Raw genomic sequence first — 26496 nt, forward strand, 5'->3', positions numbered from 1 at the left:
TGTCTCTTGTAAAGAGTTGTTTTCTAACAGGCTTTGCTAACAGGGACAGTGAGTTAACTCTTTATTGAGCAAACTGCATTTTAACCGCTATGATTATTATCCCACCATGTCAATATAGCATGTCGTTCATCATGCTTGCCAGATGGTCTTATGTGTGGTAAGCAGAGTATACTTTATGTCTTGTAATCAATTGTTCTTCCTGTGCATCTAACAACTGATACTTACGGTTTCCTGCCACTTTGTGTTAACTGGTGGTTTTACAAGTTTGTATGTGTTTTTAAGGAAAAACTTGCAAGAAAAGAAATAGTTCTGATGAATTTATTTTGAAATATTATTCACATTTTTTAAAAATTTAAGATCAGTTTTCCTCTGGTTAACGAAACCAACCTGGTAAAGGCGTTCATTTAAAGAAACATTCTTTTCTTTGTGCTACTTTAGGTTTCACCTGCACAGTGCTTGCGCTGTGCTTGTGAAATCTATTGTATTTCATATATCTTAAAAGGGACTTGCATCTCGCCTTCACTTCTTATTGGTCCGTGAACTTGTCACTTTACTTTTCCTTATTTCTATTGGCTGTAGACATTCTCTTTCCTTTAGTTCCATGTGTATTTATCTTATCAGTCTCCAGTGGCCCAAGTACTCGTTCTCATCCACCCACTTTGATGGGAACTTTTTATTTGCTTAAGGCTCCACAGCGTTTATTTGCTTTTTTTGTCTGACAACCGCATGCATTTCAAGTGTACTTTCTGACAGTTTTTTTCTGCTTTCTCCATGTATTTTATTTAAATTTTTGTGTTAGCACGTATTTCAAGCATGCTTGTGAGCTGATGCGGAGACTAAAACCCAGCTCCAAAATCGACAGTTCTGGCTGTTACGCAACATCCTCTGTCATGCCCCTTCTCTCTATTTTCAATTGCTTGAGTTTGTTTGAATATAGCTGTGTTTCTTTAATAGTGTGAGTAAAGGTAAATATGAAAGCTTATGAAACAATTTCAAACTGTTACTTATTTTACTTTATTACAACACACTTTCTCTTCTGTGTGTTTGGGGGGGGGGGGGGAATTTCAGTGCTCTACATTTCTGGCTAGAGAGAACTGAGCAGTTTCTTTCACTCCCTCATAGGTGCGTCAGTAATGAACACATTAAAAGTCAGAATTTTTTAGCTTGACAGCGAGGTTTATTAAGTGGCAGACACACAACCTCAGCGCATACTCACTGCAAACCTTGTCCTCCACAATCAGTGGTCAGACATGTTATACCTAACACGCATACAGCCGGTCAGCTGCAACTGCACACCAGTCACCGTATGCCCTGTCCTCTATGCATGTCATGTGTGCATTGTTCTTTGTATACTGTCCTGCGTGCAACATTATATTCTCTCCACACACAGACGCACTGGCACGTGTAATTGATCAATCATGGATTTGTAAAGTGCAGCTACTCAGTCGTGAGGGTCTCAAGGCGCTGGGGGAGGCGTGGAGGGGTGCTGAGGATCAGTCGAAGAGCCAGGTCTTGTGGTTCTTCCTGAACTGAGACAGGGTGGGAGATTGCCTGAGGTAGATGGGGAGGGTGTTCCAAGTCTTGGTGGCGATGTGCGAGAAGGATCTTGTTCCAGCTGCGGGGATGCTGGTGAAGGCCTGATCAGCTGAGCAGAGCTGTATGGCAGGAGTGTAGAAGGAGAGTCTGTGTTTGAGGTAGGCTGGTCTGGCGTCGTGTAGGGGCTTGTATGCGTGGGTCAGGAGCTTGAAGGTGATTCTCTTGTCAATAGGCAGCCAGTGTAGGTTAGAAGGGCAGAGGTGTGGCTGTGTCATGGGGCGTTCTTGATGAGACGGGCGGAGGTGTTCTGGATGCATGGTAGTCTTTTCTGGGTCTTGGTGGTGGTTCTGGTGTAGAGTGCATTGCTGTTTTCGAAGCGGCTGCTGACAAGGGCCTGGGTGACTGTCCTTCTGGCATCGGGGGGGGGAGGGGATACAGACATACCCAGACACACACATATATATATATATATATATATATAAATATATATATGTATATATATATATATATATATATATATATATATATATATATATATATATATATATATACACATACTCTTTAATATGCATGCGTCGCATGTATTACAAGGAGAGAGGAGCATTGTAAAATTCTGGAACCACTTCTAAATAACAAAGAATAAATGTGCTGATACTTAAAGCGTGTTTGTAAATATATTGCAAGCTTAATGGTCCGGTTTACAACGTCAGGAAACACACACATTTGAAGGAGGGGATGTGTTTAACATATCCACACAGAGAGGCCTGTTACAAGTCTACCACCTGAACGGCAGCCGACGTGGCCTGATATGTCACTCTGCATAGAGTGGCTGAGGCTGGAGAAAAGTGTCTTCCTGGCTCACATTCATTTTTAGGTTTTGTCTGCACAGCGCAACATAAATGTACTGACAGAGTACAAGTGGTGTCTATCTTGCCTTTTGAGTGCTTACATTTGCTCGTTGTTTTTTTTGTTTCCGTTTTTGTGTCTAGGATTTAAACTTCAAATGGAACTAGAGACATTCAAATAATACCAGGATGAATTGTCGTTTACTGATGCAGATGAGATTGGGATGGAAGGGATGAAAGGCAGCTCGGAGAGACTGCACAAAACGACCACAAGTTTGCCTTAGGTCAGCAGCACAACAAAATGGCTTTCAGAGCACAACTCCAGAGTGGGACTAATGGGTGAGTGGCTTTAGGTGGTGCCAATAAACGAATATTAAAAAAAATTCTGAAGCTTTCTTTTCAAACACTGTAGATATTATGGTTATTTTTGCAAAAGTGCAACGTTATCTGCTCAGTACGCCTTTGTTAATATCTGCTTGGCTGATGTGTCCTAAGTGCTTTGGGGTTTCCCTGGTGCAAGAGATGCTGCAGCAGAAAGCCTCAGAGAAAAGAGCCAGGATCCTGCATTAAAATACCACTGTACATCACTTCACATCTCTGCTGGTCGGCTTGCGACTAATCGGATACCTCAATTGATTGACCATAGATACCCTCATTTCAGGGTCTTCGGCACAAGGGAACTATTTGGAACAGCACATTTTGCAGCTATCTCCAAATGTGTCTCCATATTGGCAGCCTCCCAGTTCACATGCTATATTGTTCCCTGTAGTGCTGCCTTATTAACGAGAGGGTTAGCAGGTATGCGATTGGCCATGGGAGGGCCATAGTCTATACGCTTAGTTCTGTTGCTGGAACAAAAACAGCTTATTATTAATCACATAGGCGAAATCTACTGCATTTACCAATGTATTGTTTTCATTGTTAGCTCCATGTTTTTAAGGGGGGTTCTTCCCTTTCTCCCTCCTCCTCCTTCTCTTTAATGCCCCTACTGCTGCTTTCCCTCGCAGTGTTTTGCGATTCAAAAATACTTCCTTACTCCATCTACGGCTCTCTCCATCATCCTCTACAGCCTTTCACCTTTACCCTTCACCTAGCTTTCCTTTTCGTCTTCCTGCGACATATTTTTTAAGTGGTAATCAGAAAAGGAGGACTACCACATCCCCACTTTTTTAAATTAACATTTACCTTTTTACAGAAAACAATTTTTGGGGGTGGAACAGGTATTTCGTCATTTTGACATTTGTTCAAACAGGTGTTTTGTCAGCCTGATTTTTGTTATTTTGTCAAATAATGAAATTCAGTTTTGCAACATATACAATTAATTTTGTTAATACCTTTAGAGGCTGCTATTCCTACTTCCTTTAGCTGCTCGAAGCCACGCTGTGCACAGTGGGCAATATGTTTTGTTAAAGCCTTGGAGACACTGCTGAGGCATTCTTCTACCCTGATTTCTCTATTGGCCGATCGGATGTGTGCTACAATTGGTGTCTGTTAGTGTGAAGTCCCTCCTGTTATCCTCTGTGTCCACATAGGCCACAAGCTCCTGGCACGTTGCTACTTATGTACCCAACACTTGTTCTATTTAATGACCGGATTGTGGTACTGTCACTACTACCTTATAAATCCAGGCTCATTGACCATAAGCATCGTACTGACTGTTAGCCAAAAGACCAATAGCTTTTGTGACAGTCACTCGGAGACCACCCAATACCATAACATGCATCTACATTTCCCATTGGAAAGAGATGTTGGGCAAAGTAATGGAACATATTCACACCTGTTTCTCATGATGATAAAGTGACGCTAGCGTGTAAGGCACGATCTGTAGGGCAGCAAAGGTGAATCCTGTAAGTGCAGCTGACAGAGTCACCACGACAATGCTGTGGGAGATGCACATGATTAGGGCTGCCAGCGAAAAGACGGCCATGCTGGAGAGGTAGACCTCCCGCGTGCCGAAGCGCTTCACCAGGCGATCCATGATTGTCGAGAAGACGATGGCCACTGCCGACTGGAGAAAGAGGCCCAGGCTGCCCATCCGTACACCTGAAAAAGAGAGAAGTGAGCATCAGAGGCGTCTATGGATCAACAAAGTAGAGGGATATGTGCTCTGAATCAGTATTTATTTTAGTACAAGTCCAACTCGAGCTGCTTTAATATTCAAACACATTACAACTAGCATAGTTAATGTCAGCAAACCTACTAAGCAAGGGAATGGAATCTAATAAAATATCTACTTGTCCGTGGGACAGGTTGCTTTAGAAATCTGCTTGTCCTGTAAATAAATCCACTTCTCCCTTTGGTGCCATGTAGTGCAGCAACAAGTAGTAGTAAGCAATAGTGTGCAAACCTACTAACTTGCATGGTTTTAGGGGTTTTCACCAGCTCTTTCCTAATCTTTTGCCATAATGAGAAAGGCTGAAAATGTACTCCTGAATAGGGTAAAGGAAAAACGTCTTTTAGGTTTACGGGGGGGAAAAGTAGTTGGAGGTAAAGCGAATTCAAGATTCTTGCATGAGAAAATCCACTCATGCATAGTTGCTCATACTAAAATACAGTTCACAATTATTTTCTAGGAGTACAAATACAATTTCCTGGCATACTTCTGTAAATTCTTGGGAATTCATGAAAGCCACAGGGGTGTGGAATTTGATAAACTATCTACTTGCCCATGGGACAGGCTGCTTCTTAAATCTACTTGTCCTGTAAAAAAAATATATACTTGTCCCTTTCGTGCCATGTAATGCAGCGACAAATTATGGTAGCAATCTCATTATGCAATAGCCTCTCTGATTATGTCAGGGCTACTACTTTAGTAGGGCTTGAATACTTGCAATTTCAATCCCTACTATAGCAATTTCCTTATTTTGCCACCTTTCTGCAGATCTACATACATGTGCTGGAGGAAGCAGTAAGCAATAGTTCCAGGGCAGGAATGCCTTTGAGTCTGCAAACCTATGAAAGTGCATGTTTTAAGAATTTTTACCAGCTCTTCTCTAATCTTTGCCCATAATGAGAAAGGTTGGAAATGTACTCCTGACAATGGTAGAAGTAGAAGTTCTTCCAAGGTTGGGAAAAATGTGGTTGCAGGGAAAGTGAACTTGGAAATGCTCAATAGATTTTCACATGAGCAAATCTACACCTGTATATTTGCTCATGCTAAAATACAGTTCACAAATATTTTCTAGAAGAACAATTTTCTGGTCTACTTCTAGAAGTTCTTGTGAATACATAAAAGCCACTAATTAAACAATGTATACAATGGGTGCACTTTTGTGACTTTCTTTAAGCATTGGGTCCCTAATTAGATCTGGCATTAACAAAGGCATTTTGTTTTTATTAAACTTCTATTTCTCTCTCTAACAGCTGGCTTTACTGTGAGTGATCACATTCTGCTCTACCACAAGGAGCTTACTGGCACACAAAGTAGTTTTGTTCAATGCCAGGAACTACTGTGGCAATCAGTGGTGTAATGAAACTGGAGAGGCCTCCCCTGCAAAGAACATGGAAGGGGCCCCCTTCCAAACTCACTCAGGGTAGGTGCTGTGCTGAGGAGGCCGCGTGGTGGAGGGGGGCTTTGGGACCTCTCCGGCCCGTGCTGTCTTCGACAGCTGGGTAGAGAGTAGGCACAGGCCCCAGTGCATGTGGGAGCGTCGTGGCAGCCTGCTATGGCCAGTGATGGTGCTTCCCCCATGCAGGGTAATATTAGCAGCAGCATGAGAGCAGCATCAGGATTAGTTAGGGGAGTGGCTCTGAGACTCCTTGCTGCCTTTGAGCCTCCAACTGCATCAGGAGCAAAAAGGAACTCAAGGACAAAAGAGGGTAAGTTGTTTTTTTTTTTCCCCTGAAACTGCTTTTATATCCACTTGCAGGCAGAGTGAGAAAAACTCCCTGCCATGGTTCAGCCTCAACTCCAGAGCTCTCAAAAGTGGCCTATTATTAACAGTGTTTATAACGGACCACAATTGAGAGCTGTGCAGGTTTCTCACACTGCCTTTAGGTGGGTCAAAAATATCGCACCCACCATTTTGAAATGTAAGCAGCCACTACTGCCTTACTTACAATAAACTTTCCTTCTAGCATCTATGAAACGATTAAATCCTATCTTGCAAAATGATGTCATGCTGAAATTGCTGAAGCACACTTTGTATTTATCTCTCAACCAGAAGGTAAGTTTTGTCTTGAAATTTCATGCACTTACCATCTTTGTGATAAAAAAGAAATAATTTAATTGTTTATGAAACCTTTTAACCCCTCCTGTGCCCAGGACGTAATGGTTATGTCCTGAGGCACAGTGCTCGTGTGCCCAGGACGTAACCATTATGTCCTGGGCACTGACCCTAGAGGGAGTGCTAGCGCTCCCTCTGTGGGGTCCCCCCCACCCCCCCTAAGGCAGGGATGGAAGGGGAAGCCCTTCCCCTTCCACCCCTGACCCCCCCCCCCACCCCTCCTGTGACGTCAGCGCACGATCGCGCGCTGACTGTCACAGAGGCCTCCTCCCATTGCGCTGGAAGCTCAGCTTCCAGTGCGATCGGAAGAGAAATGCACGTGGAGGAGGCCGGAGAGGCTTCATTTCCTTCCCTTTGAAGTCTCTGAGTATTTCAAAAGCCAGATTGTAAAGCAATCCGGCTTTTGAAATGCCCACTAGACACCAGGGATTTCTTTTCCAAAAGGAAACTGGCATGAGGGGAGCGACTGCTTGGGCAAGGGTCGCTCCCGCGGGGGGGGGGGGGTTTAAGGCCTTTTCTGCCCCCAAGTGGGGCAGAAACCTCTAGGCACCAGGGATAATTTTTTTTGTTTGTTTTGTTTTTAAGAGGTGGATTTCTGCCCCCCCTTGGAGGCAGATTGGCCTATTTTTATGAGGCCAATCTGTCCCCAAGGGGGACAGAAACCACTAAACACCAGGGAGTTATTTTTCTTCCGTGAATTTCACGCAAGGGGAGCTCCCCTGGGGGGCAAATTTTAGGCCATTTCTGCCCCCTTGGGGGCAGATCAGCCTATTTTAATTAGGCCGATCTGCCCCCAGGGGGGGCAGAAACCTCTAGGCGCCAGGGCTAATTTTTTTTTTTTTGGGGTTTGTTTGTTTTTTTTATAGATGGGGAGCGACCCATTAGGCAAGGGTCGCTCCCCTGGGGGGCACATTGTATTTAGACCATTTCTGCCTCCCTTGGGGGCCAATTGGCTGATTTTAGGTCAATCTGCCCCCAAGGGGGGCAGAAACAACTAGGCACCGGGGATCTTTTTTTTTGCGCCAATGTCACGCAGGGGGAGCGTCCCCGTAGGCAAGGGTCGCTCCCCGGGGAGGTTGGGGGGGGCAAATTTATTTTAGGCCTTTTCAGCCCCCCTGGGGCCGGCTGAGCTAGAGTCCAAAATCCACAGGTAGGCACTTTGCAAAAAACACCTCTGTTTTCTGTGAAAAAATGTGATGTGTCCACGTTGTGTTTTGGGCTATTTCCTTTCGTGGGCGCTAGGCCTACCCACACAAGTGAGGTACCATTTTTATCGGGAGACTTGGGGGAACGCTGGGTGGAAGGAAATTTGTGGCTCCTCTCAGATTCCAGAACTTTCTGTCACCGAAATGTGAGGAAAAAGTGTATTTTTGGCCAAATGTTGAGGTTTGCAAAGGATTCTGGGTAAGAGAACCTGGTCAGAGCCCCACAAGTCACCCCCCATCTTGGATTCCCCTAGGTATCTAGTTTTCAAAAATGCGCTTGTTTGCTAGGTTTCCCCAGGTGCCGTCTGAGCTATAGGCCAAAATCCACAGGTAGGCACTTTGCAAAAAACACCTCTGTTTTCTGTGAAAAAATGTGATGTGTCCACGTTGTGTTTTGAGCCATTTCCTTCCGTGGGCGCTAGGCCTACCCACACAAGTGAGGTACCATTTTTATCGGGAGACTTGTGGGAACACAGAATAGCAAAACAAGTGTTATTGCCCCTTCTCTTTCTCTACATTTTTTCCTTCCAAATGTAAGGCAGTGTGTAAAAAAGACATCTATTTGAGAAATGCCCTGTAATTCACATGCTAGTATGGGACCCCGGAATTCAGAGATGTGCAAATAACCACTGCTTCTCAACACCTTATCTTGTGGCCATTTTGGAAATACAAAAGTTTTCTTGATACCTATTTTTCACTTTTTATATTTCAGCAAATGAATTGCTGTATACCCGGTATAGAATAAAAACCCATTGCAAGGTGCAGCTCATTTATTGGCTCTGGGTACCTAGAGTTCTTGATGAACCTACAAGCCCTATATATCACCGCAACCATAAGAGTCCAGTAGACGTAACAGTATATTGCTTTCAAACATCTGCCATTGCAGGAAAAAGTTACAGAGTAAAACGTGGAGAAAAATTGCTGTTTTTTTACCTCAATTTCAATATTTTTTTTATTTCAGCTGTTATTTTCTGTAGGAAACACTTGTAGGATGTACACAAATGACCCCTTGCCGAATTCAGAATTTTGTCTACTTTATAGAAATGTTTAGCTTTCTGGGATCCAGCATTGGTTTCTCACCCATTTTGGTCACTAACTGGAAGGAGGCTGAAAGCACACAAAAATAGTAAAAATGGGGTATGTCCCAGTAGAATGTCCAAATTGTATTGAAAAATTGGGTTTTACAATTCAAGTCTGCCTGTTCCTGACAGCTGGGAAGATGGTGATTTTGCCACCGCAAACCCTTTGTTGATGCCATTTTCAGGGAAAAAACCACTAGCTGCCTTCTGCAGCCCTTTTTCCCATTTGTTTGAAAAAAAACACAAATTTGTCACTGTATTTTGGCTACATTTCTTGGTCTCCTTCAGGGGAACCCACAAAGACTGGGTACCTCTAGAATCCCTAGGATGTTGGAAAAAAAGGACGCAAATTTGGCGTGGGTAGCTTATGTGAACAAAAAGTTATGAGGGCATAAGCTCGAACTGCCCCAAATAGCCAAAAAAAAGCTCGGCACAGGAGGGGGGAAAAGGCCGGGCAGCGAAGGGGATAAACAAATCGACAAAGGAATCTTTTCACATTGTAAACTCACAATATTTCTAGCAGTAAACAAGTGTAATTGGCACAATCTTCATTACATATTGCTTAAATGTTAGGGAAAAGATAATCATGGCCCTGCGCAAGCTCTACCTACTTGATCTACAAAACATGTTTCAACCATTTTGCTACGGAGATGCGGAAACGCTTGGGAAAATAAAAAATTACTTATTGTTGAAAGGAGTCAGGAAACATGTTTTGTAATGAACAGAACCAGCGGTGGCAAACATCTTGGCTCTCATGTCAACTTAATTAAGATGAAATCCCCATACTATTCTCACTATTTAATACGAAAAGAAAAGTCAGTAGGAAGAATTATTAGTGAAACCTGTATGAAGGAAACTTACAGAAAATACTAAATATAAACCAGAAACATCAATAGAAAAACACAAGAATGGGTCCAAGAATTTAGAATAAAGTATTGACATCCCTATCATCATCGCTGAAAAGAACACTATGCTTACTAACAATCTCTTGTTAATAGAAGAAAGCCCTCAAGAAGCAGCAAAAGGTCACCACGAACATGTGTTGGCTAACAAGATAATCACTGATCAATAGTTCGTGTTTTCTTTTTTCTCCAACGTTATAATGTTGGCTGTGTGGTTTCATTTGGATTTGAATACATATAAGCCCCTCTAATTATAAAAAGAGTCATATTGGACATTAATGTGTTATGAAGGGACAGCAATAATTAACACAAATGTGATACAATGAATATGTCTTGCGAATAAATTTTAATGAAAAACAGTTCACATGAACTAAATATCTATTTGTGATTGTAAATGTTCTTTTCATAAATAGCTCCCTACAAATTAAGTTATAGTGAGATCATTAAATATCAGCTTATATCCAGACAAAGAAATTTTGTCTCAAAAGCACCCCGATATATTTGTGGAGCCTGTGCCAGGGGAGTAATAAGTGTTAAAATAATAATATACCTGGTTAGAATCATCCTGCCCCGAAGAAACGATTCCATTTTCTAATGTTAGCAAAGGTGCATTAACTAGAGATATATAAATATAAATAATAAGAGACTCCCCAAAGCACAATACCTTTCTTCATTATTTTCTTAACTCGCATTATAAAATTCAAAATAAAGAAACACATAGTATACCACTGTTAAGCCTTCACGTTTTGTACAATGCAGGCCAACCTTGATGTTTTTACAGCAGTTGAATTCTTGTCACATATCTTACTTGTAGCAGCATAAAAATCACCGTAGAAAACCAAATGACGTGTACACTCGTCCAAGAATGGATCACATGGGCAAGGAGGTGCTTGCCTATAAAAGTAATTTTCGCGGGTAAAAACATATAAATGTATAGTATTAGTCCGAAATCTGGTCAGTAAAAACTTAAGTTGCATGTTCTTTACCATGTTAAGGGAAGGATGTACTCCCAGGGCTGTTATCACAGGACCGTGAGCTGCCACAGAAGCTCTGCTTAACTCTCTAGTTTCCCAGTCTTCTCACCTTAATAATCGTGGTGGGGGTGGGGTGGGTGGGGTAGGGAAGGGGGGGGGGGGGGAGGGGATCTTTTAGCTATTTCCCTCATGGATTCCAGGTCCTCAAAAAAGCTGGGCCTATCTAGATCTAAATATATCTAAGATTTCTTAATGTAGCTGAGCCACAGAACTTGCAATGCTTCCTCCAAAGCCAACCAATCGCCTATTATTTTTCTATTCAGTGAGGCAGCCTCTTTTCCATACTGCTTTACATAGCTGAAGAGGGGCTGCGTACACTGTATCGTCAAAAGTAACGTCTAGTTCGGCATGACAAATATATTTACATCAACTGTGGGGAGCTGCAAGCACCTTCTTCAAACACCTATGTTTCGTTTGCTGCATCAGATCCACATTAGCCAGCCCCGTAGGTTCCCCACACAGTTTCATCTGTAAATAGTAGCCATCTCTTCATGTGGCTTAGAGCCCAACCTAACAGCAAGTCTGAACACAGCCGAAATGGTTTTATCTAAAACACAATCTTATTTTCCAACAAAGGTTTCCAGATATTTTGTAAACTAAAAAGCACACATACGTGGGAAAATTAGATTAGTAGACCGCATCTTTTTTCAGTCACGAAAAGAGCACCAGCTCTTTTCTTTCCCAATGCACTATGCATGGTAAATGATTTCCCAATGTTTACCTTAAAACCTAGTTTATCCATAAAGTGAGAAAAAGAATTGATTACAATCATCAATATCATTTCTTGTGGCATCCACTACATGTGTGAGGTTATGAGCAGTCCTCCTTGAGACGTTATGTTTTCCCTTACTGAGGGATGAGGTAAGGATTGTATAGTGGACCATAACTTACACATTTCAAGATTTTTTAGTTTTTAGTTGCAACCATAACTTTACATGAATTGTTAACGTTAGATGGCTGGCACTGTGAGTTATACCTTTATTTTACTGTGTTTTTTCAGCGAATTTCAGATTTTTGTAAAATAAACATTAGCAGATGGATTTAAGGTTAACGTCCATGTCTCCACCCCCACTGTGCACAACCTTCAGTGCTGTTTGTGGATCCAAGGCTTGGCCACAACCGATCATGCCTCCAATCCCTGGCTCGCACGGTCTTTGTTTCTGCACTCTGGGGGTTGAATGCTGGGCCTAGTCGCACCAATTGAGCTATACAACTCTGCACCTGCGCGCAGCACACAGCTTACTGACAGGCATTGTGCCCAGCCACCCATGCATCTCAGTTGCCGGAAACGGGTCCTGGCATCAGGTGTGCCCCTGCACCCAAATGCCACCCATTCTACCAGGCCCTAAAGCCATCCACAGGCCTGATTACTAACCCGCCTCTCCTTTTTTTTTTTTTTTTTTTAACTGTCTAAAAAAACGTGCAAGTTTGTGAAAATAGTGCTTATTCCCAAAGTCATAAGTGCCCATATGTTCCTATTTTTTGGGGGGGGTTGGGGGAGGGGGGGGTGGGGGGGAGAATTTGCGAGCTGATGATTTAACAATTTTGTTTCCATTTCTTTGAGCATGTGCACCTCTGGGCACAAGCCTACTCAGTCCTTTCCGCCATTGTGGCCCTGAACTAGTCATTGTTTTCTCCAACTTTCTATGATATTTTTTTCCACAGCACGGAATTTACAATTTTGGGCGAATTACAGGATAGCGGGAAACAAAGTAATTCAAGCCATTTATTAGCCAATCAGATTTCATGACAAAAAACAAAAAAACAAAAAAATATCAAATGGGACTGACAGAACTCATGAGTTTCCAGCTTGTGAGCTTACCGGTCAAACTACTTTTAAATTCTAACTCTTCTATTTCCACCCAAAACCTTTTTCAAACACTTGTATCTAAAACATAAATACTGGCCAGATTTACACTGGGTTACAAAAGGAATGCTTTCCCAGTGCAGATCTACTTTCAAAGCAGAGTGAATGGAAGCCAGTTCCTATGAGAAAACAAAAATAGCGTTTTCAATGGAAAGTGCTCCTTCCCCATAATTACACTGTCTCTATCGCCGACTCTGCTGTATAAAAGCATAACAAGATGTGGCTAAAGCTGATACCGAAATACTCAAGAAATCGGGCCGTTAGGGATAACAACACAAACTAATTTCCATTCTTGACAATAAAACCATAATGCGTCTGAAATGCACTACTCAGGTCGTTTAACAAGACCGATGACAACACAAATAGCAACGATGATATTAATGGTAACATTATATATCGTCTTGCTACTGACATTAATGAGAACTTAACTATGGATACAGTACCATTTTTTTGTCTGGATGTTATTTAATAATCTGCACCACTGCACTCTACACCACTTTGTGTGGAGTGCAGTGGCATAGAGTGCATTGTTTTTGAGCAAACTACTCTCAACCACTGCACTCTGCCACTATACTCTAATCTGCAACACTTTAGGCCACTGGACTGCATCCTATTGCACTCAATGCCACTATGTCACGCTCCACCACTGCACTCTATGGCAATCTACTCTACACCACTATACTCTAAAACACTCTACGTTATGCCACTGCACACTACACCATTACACTGTGTCACTTTACTCTTCCCCACTCTACTCCACTGCACTCAACACGAATGCACTCTAAGTCACGCTACTTTACACTACTGCACTCTCAAACACTTTAGGCTGCAACACTGTACACTCCGCCACTGAACTCTATGCCACTCAACTCTGAACCACTGCACCATTCTACTCTATGCCACTCTACGTCCGTGAACTCTATACCACTACACTACAATACTCAACGCCACTCTAATCTACTAAATATACGTTTGACTATATACCACTGCCATCTATAACACTGCACTCTATGCCTCTCTACTCTGCACCACTTCACCAGTGCACTCTACCCCACCACTATACACCACTGCATTCTGCACCATTGCACTCTGCACCACTGCAGTCTAGGCAACTGCAGACTACTCTGCACCACTCCATTCCATGCAAATGGACCCTATGCCACAGCTCAATGCCACTGCACTCTACATTACACCATTCACTTTACCCTGCACCACACCCTAGCCACATTACTCTACTCTGAAACAATCTACTCTATGCCACTGCACTTCATGCCAATGCACTCAACACCACTTACTCAAAATTAGTGTACTCTATGCCACTGTACTGTACGCCAACTATTCTGCACCACTACACTCTACGCCTCTACACTCTACTTTGCAACACCCTACACCACTTCACGCTATGCCCCAGCACTGTGCAACTCTACGTCCTTCTACACCACTGTGCTCTAGGCCACTCTACTTTAAACCACTGCACTTCATGCCAATGCACTCAACACCACTTACTCAAAATTAGTGTACTCTATGCCACTGTACTGTACGCCAACTATTCTGCACCACTACACTCTATGCCTTTACACTCTACTTTGCAACACCCTACGCCACTACACGCTATGCCCCAGCACTGTGCAACTCTACGTCCTTCTCTACCACAGTGCTCTAGGCCAATGTACTCAACACCACTTTGCTCATAAACAATACACTCTGTGCCAACTACTCTGCGTCACTTGACTCTACGCCTCTGAATTCTACCCCTTTCTACACCATTACACTCTAAGCCATTCTTTTCTACTCTGCACCACTGTTTTGTGCCACTGTACTCTGCACCACTCAAATCTATGCCACTCTACTGCACCTTACATCAATGCACTCTATTACACTGCACTCTACACCACATCTGCCATTATAATCTGTTCTGCACCACTGCACTATACTCTATGCTACTGCACTCTACCCTGCACTATTGGACTCTACTTCACTGTACTCTGAAACAATCTACTGTACGTCACTGCACTATGTCCCACTGCAATCTACTCGACACCACTCTTCTCCACTCTACTGCACTCTATGCCAATGACCTCTACACCACTTTATTCCAAACAAATGGACTATACGTCACTGCACTCTGCACCACTGTATTTTATGCGACTTCACGCTAAGCCACTCTACTCCACGACACTTTACTCTGATACTCCACTCTAGTAAACTCTCCTTGACTCCGACACTACCCCACTCTATGCTACTCCCCTTTGTCACTCTAGAACACTACTCCACTCTACAAAGCTCTACACAAATCCTTCCACTCTATGCCACTCCAATCCACTCTGCCACACCGCTCTCCTAGACTATTCCACTCTATGACAATCTACTCTGCTTTATGCCACTCTACTTTGCAACACTCTACTCCACCCAAAGCAACACCCTGTACGCCACTTCACAACACTCTACGCCACTCCACTGTGCGACACTCTACTCCTTCCACAACACTTCACAACATTCTACACCACTCCATGACACTCCAGTTTACGCCACACAACACCACTCCGTAACACTCCACTCTACGCCACACCACTTTACTCTCCTTTACCCCACTACCTTTTAGCCATGCTGAAGAGCAACCACGCTGGTGTACAACATGGCTAAAACATAACGGCAAAGCCAATATCTCTTGCATAGCCGAGATCTGTTGGCTTTGCCAATGCTTGTTTTGCGTTCAGGTGCTGTGAACAGAAGAAATTAGAATTTACCCTTAATGTCTTTCAATGATTTTTTTATGCTACACTACATCCACCTTCTATGATGAGAATGTGCAGCCCAACCATCCTTCAGTGACCAGTCCTTGCTCTACATAGTCTTAGGCCATGCAGATGCGAGAATGCCACACGATATACAACAAACCCTCTGCGGGCAACCAACACAAACACTGTTGTGCATGGTCTGTGGCCTGGTCCTCTGTCCAAAAGTGCTCAATGCGCATAGTCTTTACTGTTATACATAGTTGCACTGTGAGATGTTTTGGGGGGGAAGTTACTGCTTTTCTGGCAACCTCTTTATTTCTATATCCTCCTTGTGGCAGGCAATATTAGCCCAGCCCTCTTGTACTCCGTGTTTGCATTCCTATTTTTTAAGGATGTAGGCTTTGAGATCTAGTATCCTGTAATGGCTACTGCAACTAAAAATCACATTGCCCAGATCCTCGAATCCTCAGAGGATCCACGGATGCTGGACACAGGAAAAACATACACTATTCCAAATTCTTCCTCAGCGGATTCCAGAACCTGGATCTTCAAAGGCTCTATGAAGATCTGTTGATTTATGGTCAAAATATACCGAAGTATTTGTATTCACCCCTTTAAGCTCACCAAACACCATATAACAATAATATGTAAAAAGTACCAAGTTATAGGAGTTCAACAGGTGTTCAAGCAAGAGTCCCTGTGGTACCCCACAGCCATGTATGGTCAGGGAGAATGGTTTTCTCTGCAGAATGAAACTGGCCGAAGGGTAAGAAAAGACCAGAATTTCAAAATAATGTTTACCTTTCATATTGCTCTAACGAGGCGCAATTACTTCGGCCCATCCTCAGAAAATGAAGTAAATGCAGATCTAATGAGCAGCAGCAGGCTCTGCTTGCACGCAGTATTACCCCCTAGGTATATGTGGGTAGTATAAAAAATATTGGAATAACAAGGCTACCGCTGGTAGATTCTTTGTGGTTCCCTTATCCTTTACCAGCAGCATTCTTCTGGTGGTAGCAGTGGTGCAATCCCCTTGATGTGGCGAGCAATGCCAAGAAACGGCCTCGGAGGATTTTAACGTTGTTGGGATATTTTAACAGTGTTGGGAGATGTGAAAGGGCAATAAAAGGCGTCACAGAAGGCGGAGCATGTCTCTTCCATTTTCGACATAAAGCAAGAGAATAAAAGTGGTAATTCAGAAGCAAGCTTCAGCCTACCTCTCAGGCACGGTCATGGTTTCCAGTTCCGCGGAGACTTAAGGCACAGTTAAGTAAAGACGCTAGCACGTGTCTCATCCTTAGAATTTGCTGCGCAGCAACAAAACCAAACTCCAAGATGTCCTCCCAGTCCCACCCTGCTTTAAAGTACAAGCTACGGTTAAAATATTCATACAGCCCGCGGCTCCAGGTCGGACTCTAAACTCCGGAATTAAGAATAGTGGAATAGCCGCAGACTAGCCTGCCTCTTCCTGGTGGTGGATAAGCCGCCGCTTAGGCATTCCATCCTCGTTTTACGCACGACGTCTGCCCAAAACAACGATCGCTCTTTCGCTCTATACCTCTAGTGCAGAGGTCTTCAAACTGGGGGTGGGGGGGGGGACCCTAGGGGGGCCTGAAGTGATCCCAGGGGGGGGGGGGGGCAGACTCTGGCCAAAATAAATATTACACAGATAACAGGCCTTTGTTTTAAGCAGAAGCATGTTATTTCAGTTTTAAAAAGGTAACAGTACTTAACTGCAATGTTTAAATAGGTTTAGACATATTTAAACATTGCCATGTTCATAAAATAGTTGTGAAAAATTCTGAGGGGGGCCCAGTGATTTTTATTTTTCAACTGGGGGGGCGCGGCATTAAAAAGTTTGGAGACCTCTGCTCTAGTGGATGTGCCTAGGCCAAAGCACGCGACTGGGCTTCCGGTACAAAGCAGTGGGAGGGCCGGGCAGACTACACATCCCCGACTCCGCCAAGACCCCGAGAACTACTTATGTCGTTACCGCTTGCTGGTGTACACCTTGTCTACGACTACGTTCCACGGCTTTACTTACTATGTAGGTCACAGCAATCAGGGCATTATCACACTGTTAATGTCCGCGCATAGCCCTGTACGCCTCAGCTTCAACCCTGCCATTCACCTGAATTATAGTCAAGATAATGGCGGTAAATGTAGTTTGTTAAAGATGCAAAAGTAATGTTGGCAAGCGTAACTTTTGGTCAAGATATACAGCGACATCAGGATGCCCAATGTAGGAGAAAGCTCCAAGATTTATCTGTTGTGCTGCGCCCTAAAAGGAAAATGGCCATGCTGAGGGATGCAGTAGATTTTTGGAAAAGAGCTATGCAAATGCATCTCAAATAATGCCAACACGAACAGCGTTAGCCATATAAAAGCTTTTGGCAACAAACTACGATGCAATTGACACAATGTATTATTTAGTTACAACAATCTCCTATGACAGAGAAAATAAGTAAGACGGTCCACATCGCCCTGTCCTCTTACCTTCATCATAGTGCAGTCGTCCCTCAGAGCCCGGAGGGGCCATTGGCAGGCCGTGATACAGGCCCTCCCCCACGAAGTCCGTATAGAACAGCATGAATGTCATGAGTGCAGTCCAACTGCAGAGCTCGGCTAAGAAGAGCCGCCGCATCACTTTAGGGACCCGGCAGCAGAGCGTCCGGAGTCTGGGGACCAAGGTGCAGACGCTGCGCAGCACCAGCGCCACCTGCCGGGCCCTGAACGGCATCAGGGAGAAGTGACAGGGGCAACAGCCGGCAGTGACAGCGAGGGGCTTGCTGAGCTCTTTTGGGGGTCGCTCTTCCAGGAGGCCTGCCTGCACCACAACTACCTCCTCGGTGACAAAGAGAGTGGCAAGCACGCAGCCGGTGAAGATGAAGATGAGGAGGGTGAAGAGGCACTCTTCCTGGCCGCCGAGGTAGGGCGCCAGGAAACTTTGGCTCCAGTTGATGGCGGGCAGGAGGTAGCCAATGCAGCCACCCAGGCCGATCATAAAGGCGTACATCGAGAAGGCCTGCCGACAGTTGTCGGAGTCCTGGAAGAGGTCCGAAAGCAGCGCTTCTAGGGGCGTGAAGCACACCTGGCCGCAGAAGTCCAGCAGACCAATGCCCAGGATGAGGAAGGTGGTCTCTAAGGAGGGCGCGACGGCACCAAAAAAAGTCGCCAACCGACCGGCACGTGGGATCAGAAAGAGGCTTACCAGCACCCCCATGCACAGGCACCAGATGAAGGGCCGGCGCCGGCCGTAACTGCTACTCAGGTGGTCGCTTGCAGAGCCAATCAGAGGGACGAAGATGAGCCCCAAAACAGGTCCGATACCTGGAACGAGATAAACAGAGAAAATCGACTAAGTAATTTCACTAAAATGCTGCAGCTGCAATTCAGTGCTCAGAGACAAAATCCGCCAAGAGCATTTCATAGGGGAGAAGAGACCAACACAGCCATTCAATCAGAATGAATACCGCAAGTCTGTTAGCCAATCGCATAGTCACTGGCCTCTAGGAGTCACTACTGTATCAAGACTTAAACTGACTTTGTAAGCACCTGAAGAAATACACCACTTGGCCACTAGAGGTCACCTCTGTTCGTCTGCAGTTACAGTTAATTCCTATGTGTTCTTTATGCATCAGCGTCTCAGTTTGTTTCATCAAGACTCACTCCAGCCAAGGAAATACTCTGGCTGGCCACCAAGTTCTACCCCACACAAGGAGCATCTAAGTGTGCCAGTGTTCCTCTGTATGTTTTTATATGCCAGTGTGAGATAAATATCTGTTAAAGCCGAGCTGTTAACCGTTGCACAACTATAAAACTTTAATTTGAAGATCCAGGCTCATAGCCATTGGGACCCAAAATACATTCTTGGGTGGAACATCCATAGTTTTGCACCTGGTATTTTTTTACAAGTAACAAATGCCTCATCACACAAGCAGTTTACCTTGGCATCCGAGGTCCAATCCTTAACTTTAATATCAGCATGGCCTGGCCATCAGCACACAGTACCGCCAGAGGGTCACAGCACCTCTGGGAAGGAGGGTGTGACCACCATGGTAGGAGAATGTAGCTGTCAGGACTGGAAAGGAAATGGTAGCCCACAACTGCATGCTAAAGTAGGCTCTCTGTCAGGTTCATGTATCTCATGGTCTTCTCTGATTTTACATTTGCTAGGGAACCCATGTTTTTATTACTGTCCCTACCTCTGTGTTATATTGTCATAGTTGCTTGCATTTCTCAAATACAACATTCAGGACCAGTGCCGCCTACCTCGGTTAATTTACAGCCTGTGGTATGGTGTGGAACCAGCTCCTAAATTTCACTGCCTCACAGTTCTCATCCAACCACTGCAGAAACTCAGGCAAGTGTTATTTTTACTGGCCACTAGGTGTCAATGTTTTTCTTCTTTACTGGTAGGCGAGTCAGAACTTTAGTTTGCCACTGGTGTCTGCTGCCCCCCCCCCCCCCTCTGTTCACTCTATACTGTGATAGCATTGGCTGGGAGGTGGTTACCACTGCTGCAGGCAGCAACCCCTGATGCACCGACACCGGATAACAGCACATGAGCAGCTACAGCACAGCAGGGGGTACACTAAGCAGCCTATAAGGTTCAGATGTACAAAAAAGTTTTTGTAGAGCCCTTCAATAGATGTTAGACGGGGGTTACAGGCAGAAGATTTAATTGGAGGGTAGTTGAGCGTCAGAAAATGCCTATTTTTTTAAATTCACAAACAGGACAAACTTCACCTCATGTCTATCCAAGGTTTGGTCTTTCCTCCCTAGAAAAAGTGAAGAAAAAAAAAAATCTACGGTAGATTATGCTGTGAGACCGCACCAGAGAGGGTGCCAGTTCACAAGCCTAAAGAGACTCCACATAACCCCATTTTTATCTTCCAAGTGAGACCTTTTATCAGTAAAACTGGACCAAAAAGGGACACTAATTTTTTTAACCCACACTGAAGAAGAGAAGTAATGTTTTTTTGTGCTGCTATGAAGACATCTACCAGACTACAATCACAAGTCACTGCCCCACACAACACTTTCTCACATTCGTTGGGAAGGCTGCAGGCTTTACAGATCCAGAGCGGCACCCTCGCTGCCTTGGCTCATGGGAGTTGCAGTTTATTATATTTTTCAGGATGGGTCAAAGGTGCTTATTCCCACTCCTGTCAGCACACACGTCTTCTTTGCAAAGTGTTAGTTTTCTCAGGACACTGTATGAAGCTAAGCATGCACACAGCAGACATGCCAGTAAAGCGCTCAAATACCCCTGTTTAGGAGAACAAACTAAACACAAGAGATGCAATTTAAATATTAAAGAACTATACAGCAAGGGATAAGATTATCTGGGCCTCTGGTGACATTTTTCTAAAGTATCTGCAATTTGTAAACAGTGATCGGTTGTGGATGATACCTAAATTAATAACACATTGAAAAAAAACAATGGAATCTTCAAACTGGTCTGTAAATTTGGTGCAAGCGCACCTGGCTGCAGATGCAAAGCCCTGTAGGACCACCACTGATCAGAGACTGTTTAAATGGAGCTCCTCGGAAATAATGCTAGTGGGATTTGCCCACTCTACCCTGGGGTTTTGTCACAAAATAAAGATATTAGGATATATAATGATATATGAGTTTTGACCACTGACTTCATGTTGCACTTAGCCTACCAGCACATCGTCACATTAGTGACCACCAGCTTCATTTTGCCTATTGACTTTATTTTAGCATTAGCCCCTGCCATGTTAAAAGCTGCAAGTAGTTTTCCACCTTGTATAATGTGCACATGTTTTTATTGTTTGTGTTCTTTCCCAAGGACTTAGGCTGATAAGAATGTAGTAAGACGGCAGGGAACGGTCTTGTTTTGAATTGGCACCTTGGGATTGTGGCCAAGTACTGACGTGTTATTTTCAAAGCTGGCCCAAACTAATCAGCATTTTTTTAAATAAATACACTTCTGCAGTGAAAGGAAGGTTCTAAACATTTCCTCTCTTGTCTGTTCAAAGTATAAGAGGCCGAGACCAGATGGACCAGGGACAGAGAGTATTTGCAGATCGCAGGCATATCCAGGATGCTGGAGTGTGTCATCCTTCCCGTGACGATAATTGATCTTTCTCTCCTCATTCAATTCTGGGATCTGGCGATCTGATGCTGAATAGGAGGGAGATGAAGCATTTGTGCCCTTTCCTCATGGTGATGCATATTTTTTAATTCATTATTTGCTTTGCATTATAACATAGATACATATATTTGCTGTGTATATTGCAATGGAGAATCATTTGTACAGGTTTTCATTTCATTGCTGTGACCATTTTTAAATGTGTGCTTTCAGCATGCTAATCTCCTTTTAGGAACCTTGTGTAGTGAAATAATAAATGCCTTCTTTGAACTAAGCGCATTCCAGCGATTATTGTCAGTGCATGAGTGTTTCAGCTTGGTTATTAGTGAATCAAAACAGGGTATCTATGTGTTTAGAAAAAACAACTTGATGGAAAATGTTTGCTCTAACTCAGGAGGAATCTATATATAGAAGCAACTGACTGAGGCCTGTCCTTTGTCAGACGGGAAATTCACAACTTATGTTTTTAACCACTCCCTTTTCTCCTTCAATCTGCCAGGCTCCACAGCATTTCAGTCCTTTTTGACAGAACACTAAAGCGAGTTATAGCAAGCCATTTCAAGTCTGTGGAAGATTGTGTTTTTACATCTTCAGAAGGAACACAGGAGCAGATGGCTTTCATTTTTGCAAGAGGTAAGCAGGTCCATTCCACTATCTCCAACATGCTACACACCTACAACATGCCACACACCTACGACATGCCACACTCGCAGATATTGGTGCAGTTCACAATCAAATAGCTATGCCAAGTATAAAAAAAAATATTTCCCATGATGTTCATTTGTAAGCACTTAAGTCAACCAAGGCACCTGGAAAACACAACACGATGTTCATGCATAGTGTAAAAACACCCCTTAGCAACCTGTTCCTATGTCCTTCCCAAGATCCCCAGAGATCACAACAAAATACTACTTTAAAAACTAAAAAAAAAAAAAAAAACGTCCTTTCTCACCCAAGACCATGGTCATGAACTGCTCTTCCACACCAGCCTCCAGTAGCAGTGGGGGGACATAGGTGATTGCCGTGGCGAGACACACTTCTAGTCCGCATGTCAGGGAGTTCACTAGTAGGAGCTGAGTCTTGGGGCTCTGCAAGAACATGCTGACCCAGGCTCTCTTCTGAGCCATGACCACAGGGGGCCCGAGGACTCCCTACAGATTTTAGTAAGTCAGGTTTTCCAGAGTAGAACTACAGCCAGACACCCCTCCCCTGGAGCTACTAGTGCTGTGAGTTCCCAAGGACAAAGTCATCATCTTTTTGCTGGTATGTTCAAAGTGGTGGCACAAGGTTTGCGCCTCTTCTTCACACAGGAGCCCTGAAATCATGTAGAACCGAGATTCTGAGACTGCAGGTCAATCATTCAAGCAGGTAGAGCTCGGAAGAAGCCGAAACGAGGGAACTCTTCTTCGTCGTCGTCGTCAACTACAAAAAAAAAGAGAAATGCGTATTAAAGAGCCAGAATGTTTTTTTTTTAAAAGCACTGTGCTTCTGGAACTTGGGAAAGTATATGCCAAATGGCCATCTGCAAAGCAGAAAATATTGATTCATCAAAATCATGAATAGTGCACAAGAGTCAAGGAACCAAAAAAAAAAAAAAACACCTAACTAATCACCCCCAAAAACCCCAGCGCGAGCTGGGTGCAACATACACAGACCATGTGAGGAAGTGGCAAATCTCATCTGTGAAAATAACACAGCACTCGTAAAGAGCTGGACCCACATGACATGTCTTGAGTAACTTGTCAGCACAAAGAATGATTAAACCTTCCAGTGACCTCGGCTTTCTTTAACCACTTCGCTGCCAGGCCTTTTCCCCATCCTGTGCCGAGCCTTTTTTTGGCTATTTGGAGCAGTTCGCGCTTAGGCCCTCATAACGTTTTGTTCACATAAGCTACCCACGCCAAATTTGCGTCCTTTTTTTCCAACATCCTAGGGATTCTAGAGGTACCCAGACTTTGTGGGTTCCCCAGAAGGAGGCCAAGAAATTAGCCAAAATACAGTGAAAATTTCGTTTTTTTTCAAAAAAATGGGAAAAAGGGGCTGCAGAAGAAGGCTTGTGGTTTTTTCCCTGAAAAGGGCAACAAAGGGTTTGCGGTGCTAAAATCGCCAGCTTCCAGGAACAGGCAGACTTGAATCAGAAAACACAATTTTTCAACACAATTTTGGCATTTTACTGGGACATACCCCATTTTAAAGATTTTTTGTGCTTTCAGCCTCCTTCCAGTCAGTGACAGAAACCGCAACATTTCTGAAAAGTAGACAAAATTCTGAATTCAGCAAGGGGTAATTTGTGTAAATCCCACAAGGGTTTCCTACAGAAAATAACAACTGAAAAAGAAAATTATTGAAATTGAGGTGAAAAAAACATCAATTTTTCTGTACGTTTTACTCTAACTTTTTCCTGCAATGTCAGATTTTCGAAAGCAATATACCGTTACGTCTGCTGGACTCTTCTGGTTGTGCGGATATATAGGGCTTGTAGGTTCATCAAGAACTCTAGGTACCCAGAGCCAATAAATGACCTGCTCCCTGCAGTGGGTTTTCATTCTATACCGGGTATACAGCAATTCATTTGCTGAAATATAAAGAGTAAAAAATAGCTATCAAGAAAACCTTTGTATTTCCAAAATGGGCACAAGATAAGGTGTTGAGAAGCAGTGGTTATTTGCACATCTCTGAATTCCGGGGGGCCCATACTAGCATGTGAATTACAGGGCATTTCTCAAATAGACGTCTTTTTTACACACTGTCTTACATTTGGAAGGGAAAAATGTAGAGAAAGACAAGAGGCAATAACACTTGTTTTGCTATTCTGTTTTCCCCCAAGTCTCCCAATAAAAATGATACCTCACTTGTGTGGGTAGGCCTAGCGCCCGCGACAGGATATGCCCCGAAACACAACGTGGACACATCACAGAAAACAGAGCTGTTTTTAGCAAAGTGCCTACCTGTAGATTTTGGCCTCTAGCTCAGCCGGCACCTAGGGAAACCTAACAAACCTGTGCATTTCTGAAAACTAGAGACCTAGGGGAATCCAAGATGGGGTGACTTGTGTGGCTCGGACCAGGTTCTGTTACCCAGAATCCTTTGCAAACCTCAAAATTTGGCTAAAAAAAACACATGTTCCTCACATTTCTGTGGCAGAAAGTTCTGGAATCTGAGAGGAGCCACAAATTTCCTTCCACCCAGCGTTCCCCCAAGTCTCCCGATAAAAATGATACCTCACTTGTGTGGGTAGGCCTAGCGCCCGCAAAAGGAAACGCCCCAAAGCGCAACGTAGACACATCCAATTTTTTTTTTAAAGAAAACAGAGGTGTTTTATGCAAAGTGCCTACCTGTAGATTTTGGCCTCTAGCTCAGCCGGCACCTAGGGAAACCTACCAAACCTGTGCATTTCTGAAAACTAGAGACGTAGGGGAATCCAAGATGGGGTGACTTGTGTGGCTCGGACCAGGTTCTGTTACCCAGAATCCTTTGCAAACCTCAAAATTTGGCTAAAAAAAAAAAAACACATGTTCCTCACATTTCTGTGGCAGAAAGTTCTGGAATCTGAGAGGAGCCACAAATTTCCTTCTACCCAGCGTTCCCCCAAGTCTCCTGATAAAAATGATACCTCACTTGTGTGGGTAGGCATAGCGCCCGCGACAGGAAATGGCCCAAAACACAACGTGGACACATCACATATTTTCATAGAAAACAGTGCCTACCTGTGGATTTTGGCCTCTAGCTCAGACGGCCCCAGGGGTGGCAGAAATGGCCCTTGCGTGACGGTGCAAAAAAAAGATCCCTGGTGCCTAGTGGTTTCTGCCCCCCTTGGGGGCAGATTGACCTACAATCGGCCAATCTGCCCCCAAGGGGGGCAGAAATGGTCTAAATACAATTTGCCCCCCAGGGGAGCGACCCTTGCCTGATGGGTCGCTCCCCATCTCTAAAAAAAAAAAAAAAGACAAAAACACAACAAAAAAAAATGCCCTGGCGCCTAGAGATTTCTGCCCCTCCGGGGGCAGATCGGCCTAATAATAGGCTCAGGGGGGTCAGAAATGGCCTAAAATAAATTCCCCGCCCCCCACCCCCCCCCCCCCCCCGGGATCGACCCTTGCCTACAAGGTCGCTCCCCTTGCGTGACGGCGCTCCCCATCTGTAAAACAAACAACAACAAAAAAAATCCTTGGTGCCTAGTGGTTTCTGACCCCCTTGGGGGCAGATCAGCCTAATCAAAATAGGCTGATCTACCCCCCAGGGGGGCAGAAACGGCCTAAAATAATCCCCCCCACCCCCCCAGGGAGCGACCCTTGCCCAAGGGGTCGCTCCCGTTGCGTAAAATTCACGCAAAAAAAAATAAACCTCCCTGGTGTCTAATGGTTTCTGCCCCCCTTGGGGGCAGATTGGCCTCATCAAAATAGGCCAATCTGCCCCCAAGGGGGGCAGAAATGGCCTAAATATATATTGCCCCCTAGGGGAGCGACCCTTGCCTAAGGGGTCGCTCCCCACCTAAAAAAAAAGAAAAAACATTAAAAAATTTTTTTTAAAAAAAAGGATCCCTGGTGCCTAGAAGTTTCTGCCCCCGGGTGGGCAGAAAAGGCCTTCCCAAAAAAATGCCCCCCCTGGGAGCGACCCTTGCCCAAGGGGTCGCTCCCTTTTGACAGTTTCAGTGAAACAAAAAAAAAATCCCTGTGTCTAGTGGGGTTTCAAAAGCCGGATTGCAAGCAATCGGGCTTTTGAAACCCCGTGAGAGACTTCAAAGGGAAGGAAATACATTTCCTTCCCTTTGAAGCCCCTCCGGGCCTCCCCCATGGGATTGAAAGAGAAATGCTTTGCATTTCTCTGCTTCCAGCGCGATGGGGGAGACCCTGTGACTAATCAGCGCGCGCCGACGTCACAGGGGGGTTAGGGGGGGGGGGGGGTCGGGAGGGGAAGGGCTTCCCCTTCCATCCCGGACTTGG

General features: G+C 44.3%; 1 protein-coding gene across 3 annotated transcripts in view; it reads right to left on the reverse strand.

The window, feature by feature from the left end:
- SLC45A3 (solute carrier family 45 member 3) overlaps window positions 1–26496 on the reverse strand; it is a 137264-nt gene that overhangs the window by 13931 nt on the left and 96837 nt on the right. For all 3 annotated transcript variants that reach the window (XM_069238560.1, XM_069238558.1, XM_069238561.1), the window contains 3 exons: window positions 22506–22975; window positions 17929–18762; window positions 4159–4424 (listed from right to left, as the gene is read on the reverse strand). In XM_069238560.1, the coding sequence (XP_069094661.1) occupies window positions 4159–4424; window positions 17929–18762; window positions 22506–22680 (1275 nt within the window). In that variant the 5' untranslated portion in view covers window positions 22681–22975. The remainder of the gene's footprint in view (window positions 1–4158; window positions 4425–17928; window positions 18763–22505; window positions 22976–26496) is intronic.

This window comes from Pleurodeles waltl, chromosome 6 (assembly GCF_031143425.1).
Source record: "Pleurodeles waltl isolate 20211129_DDA chromosome 6, aPleWal1.hap1.20221129, whole genome shotgun sequence".
Lineage (NCBI taxonomy): Eukaryota > Metazoa > Chordata > Amphibia > Caudata > Salamandridae > Pleurodeles > Pleurodeles waltl.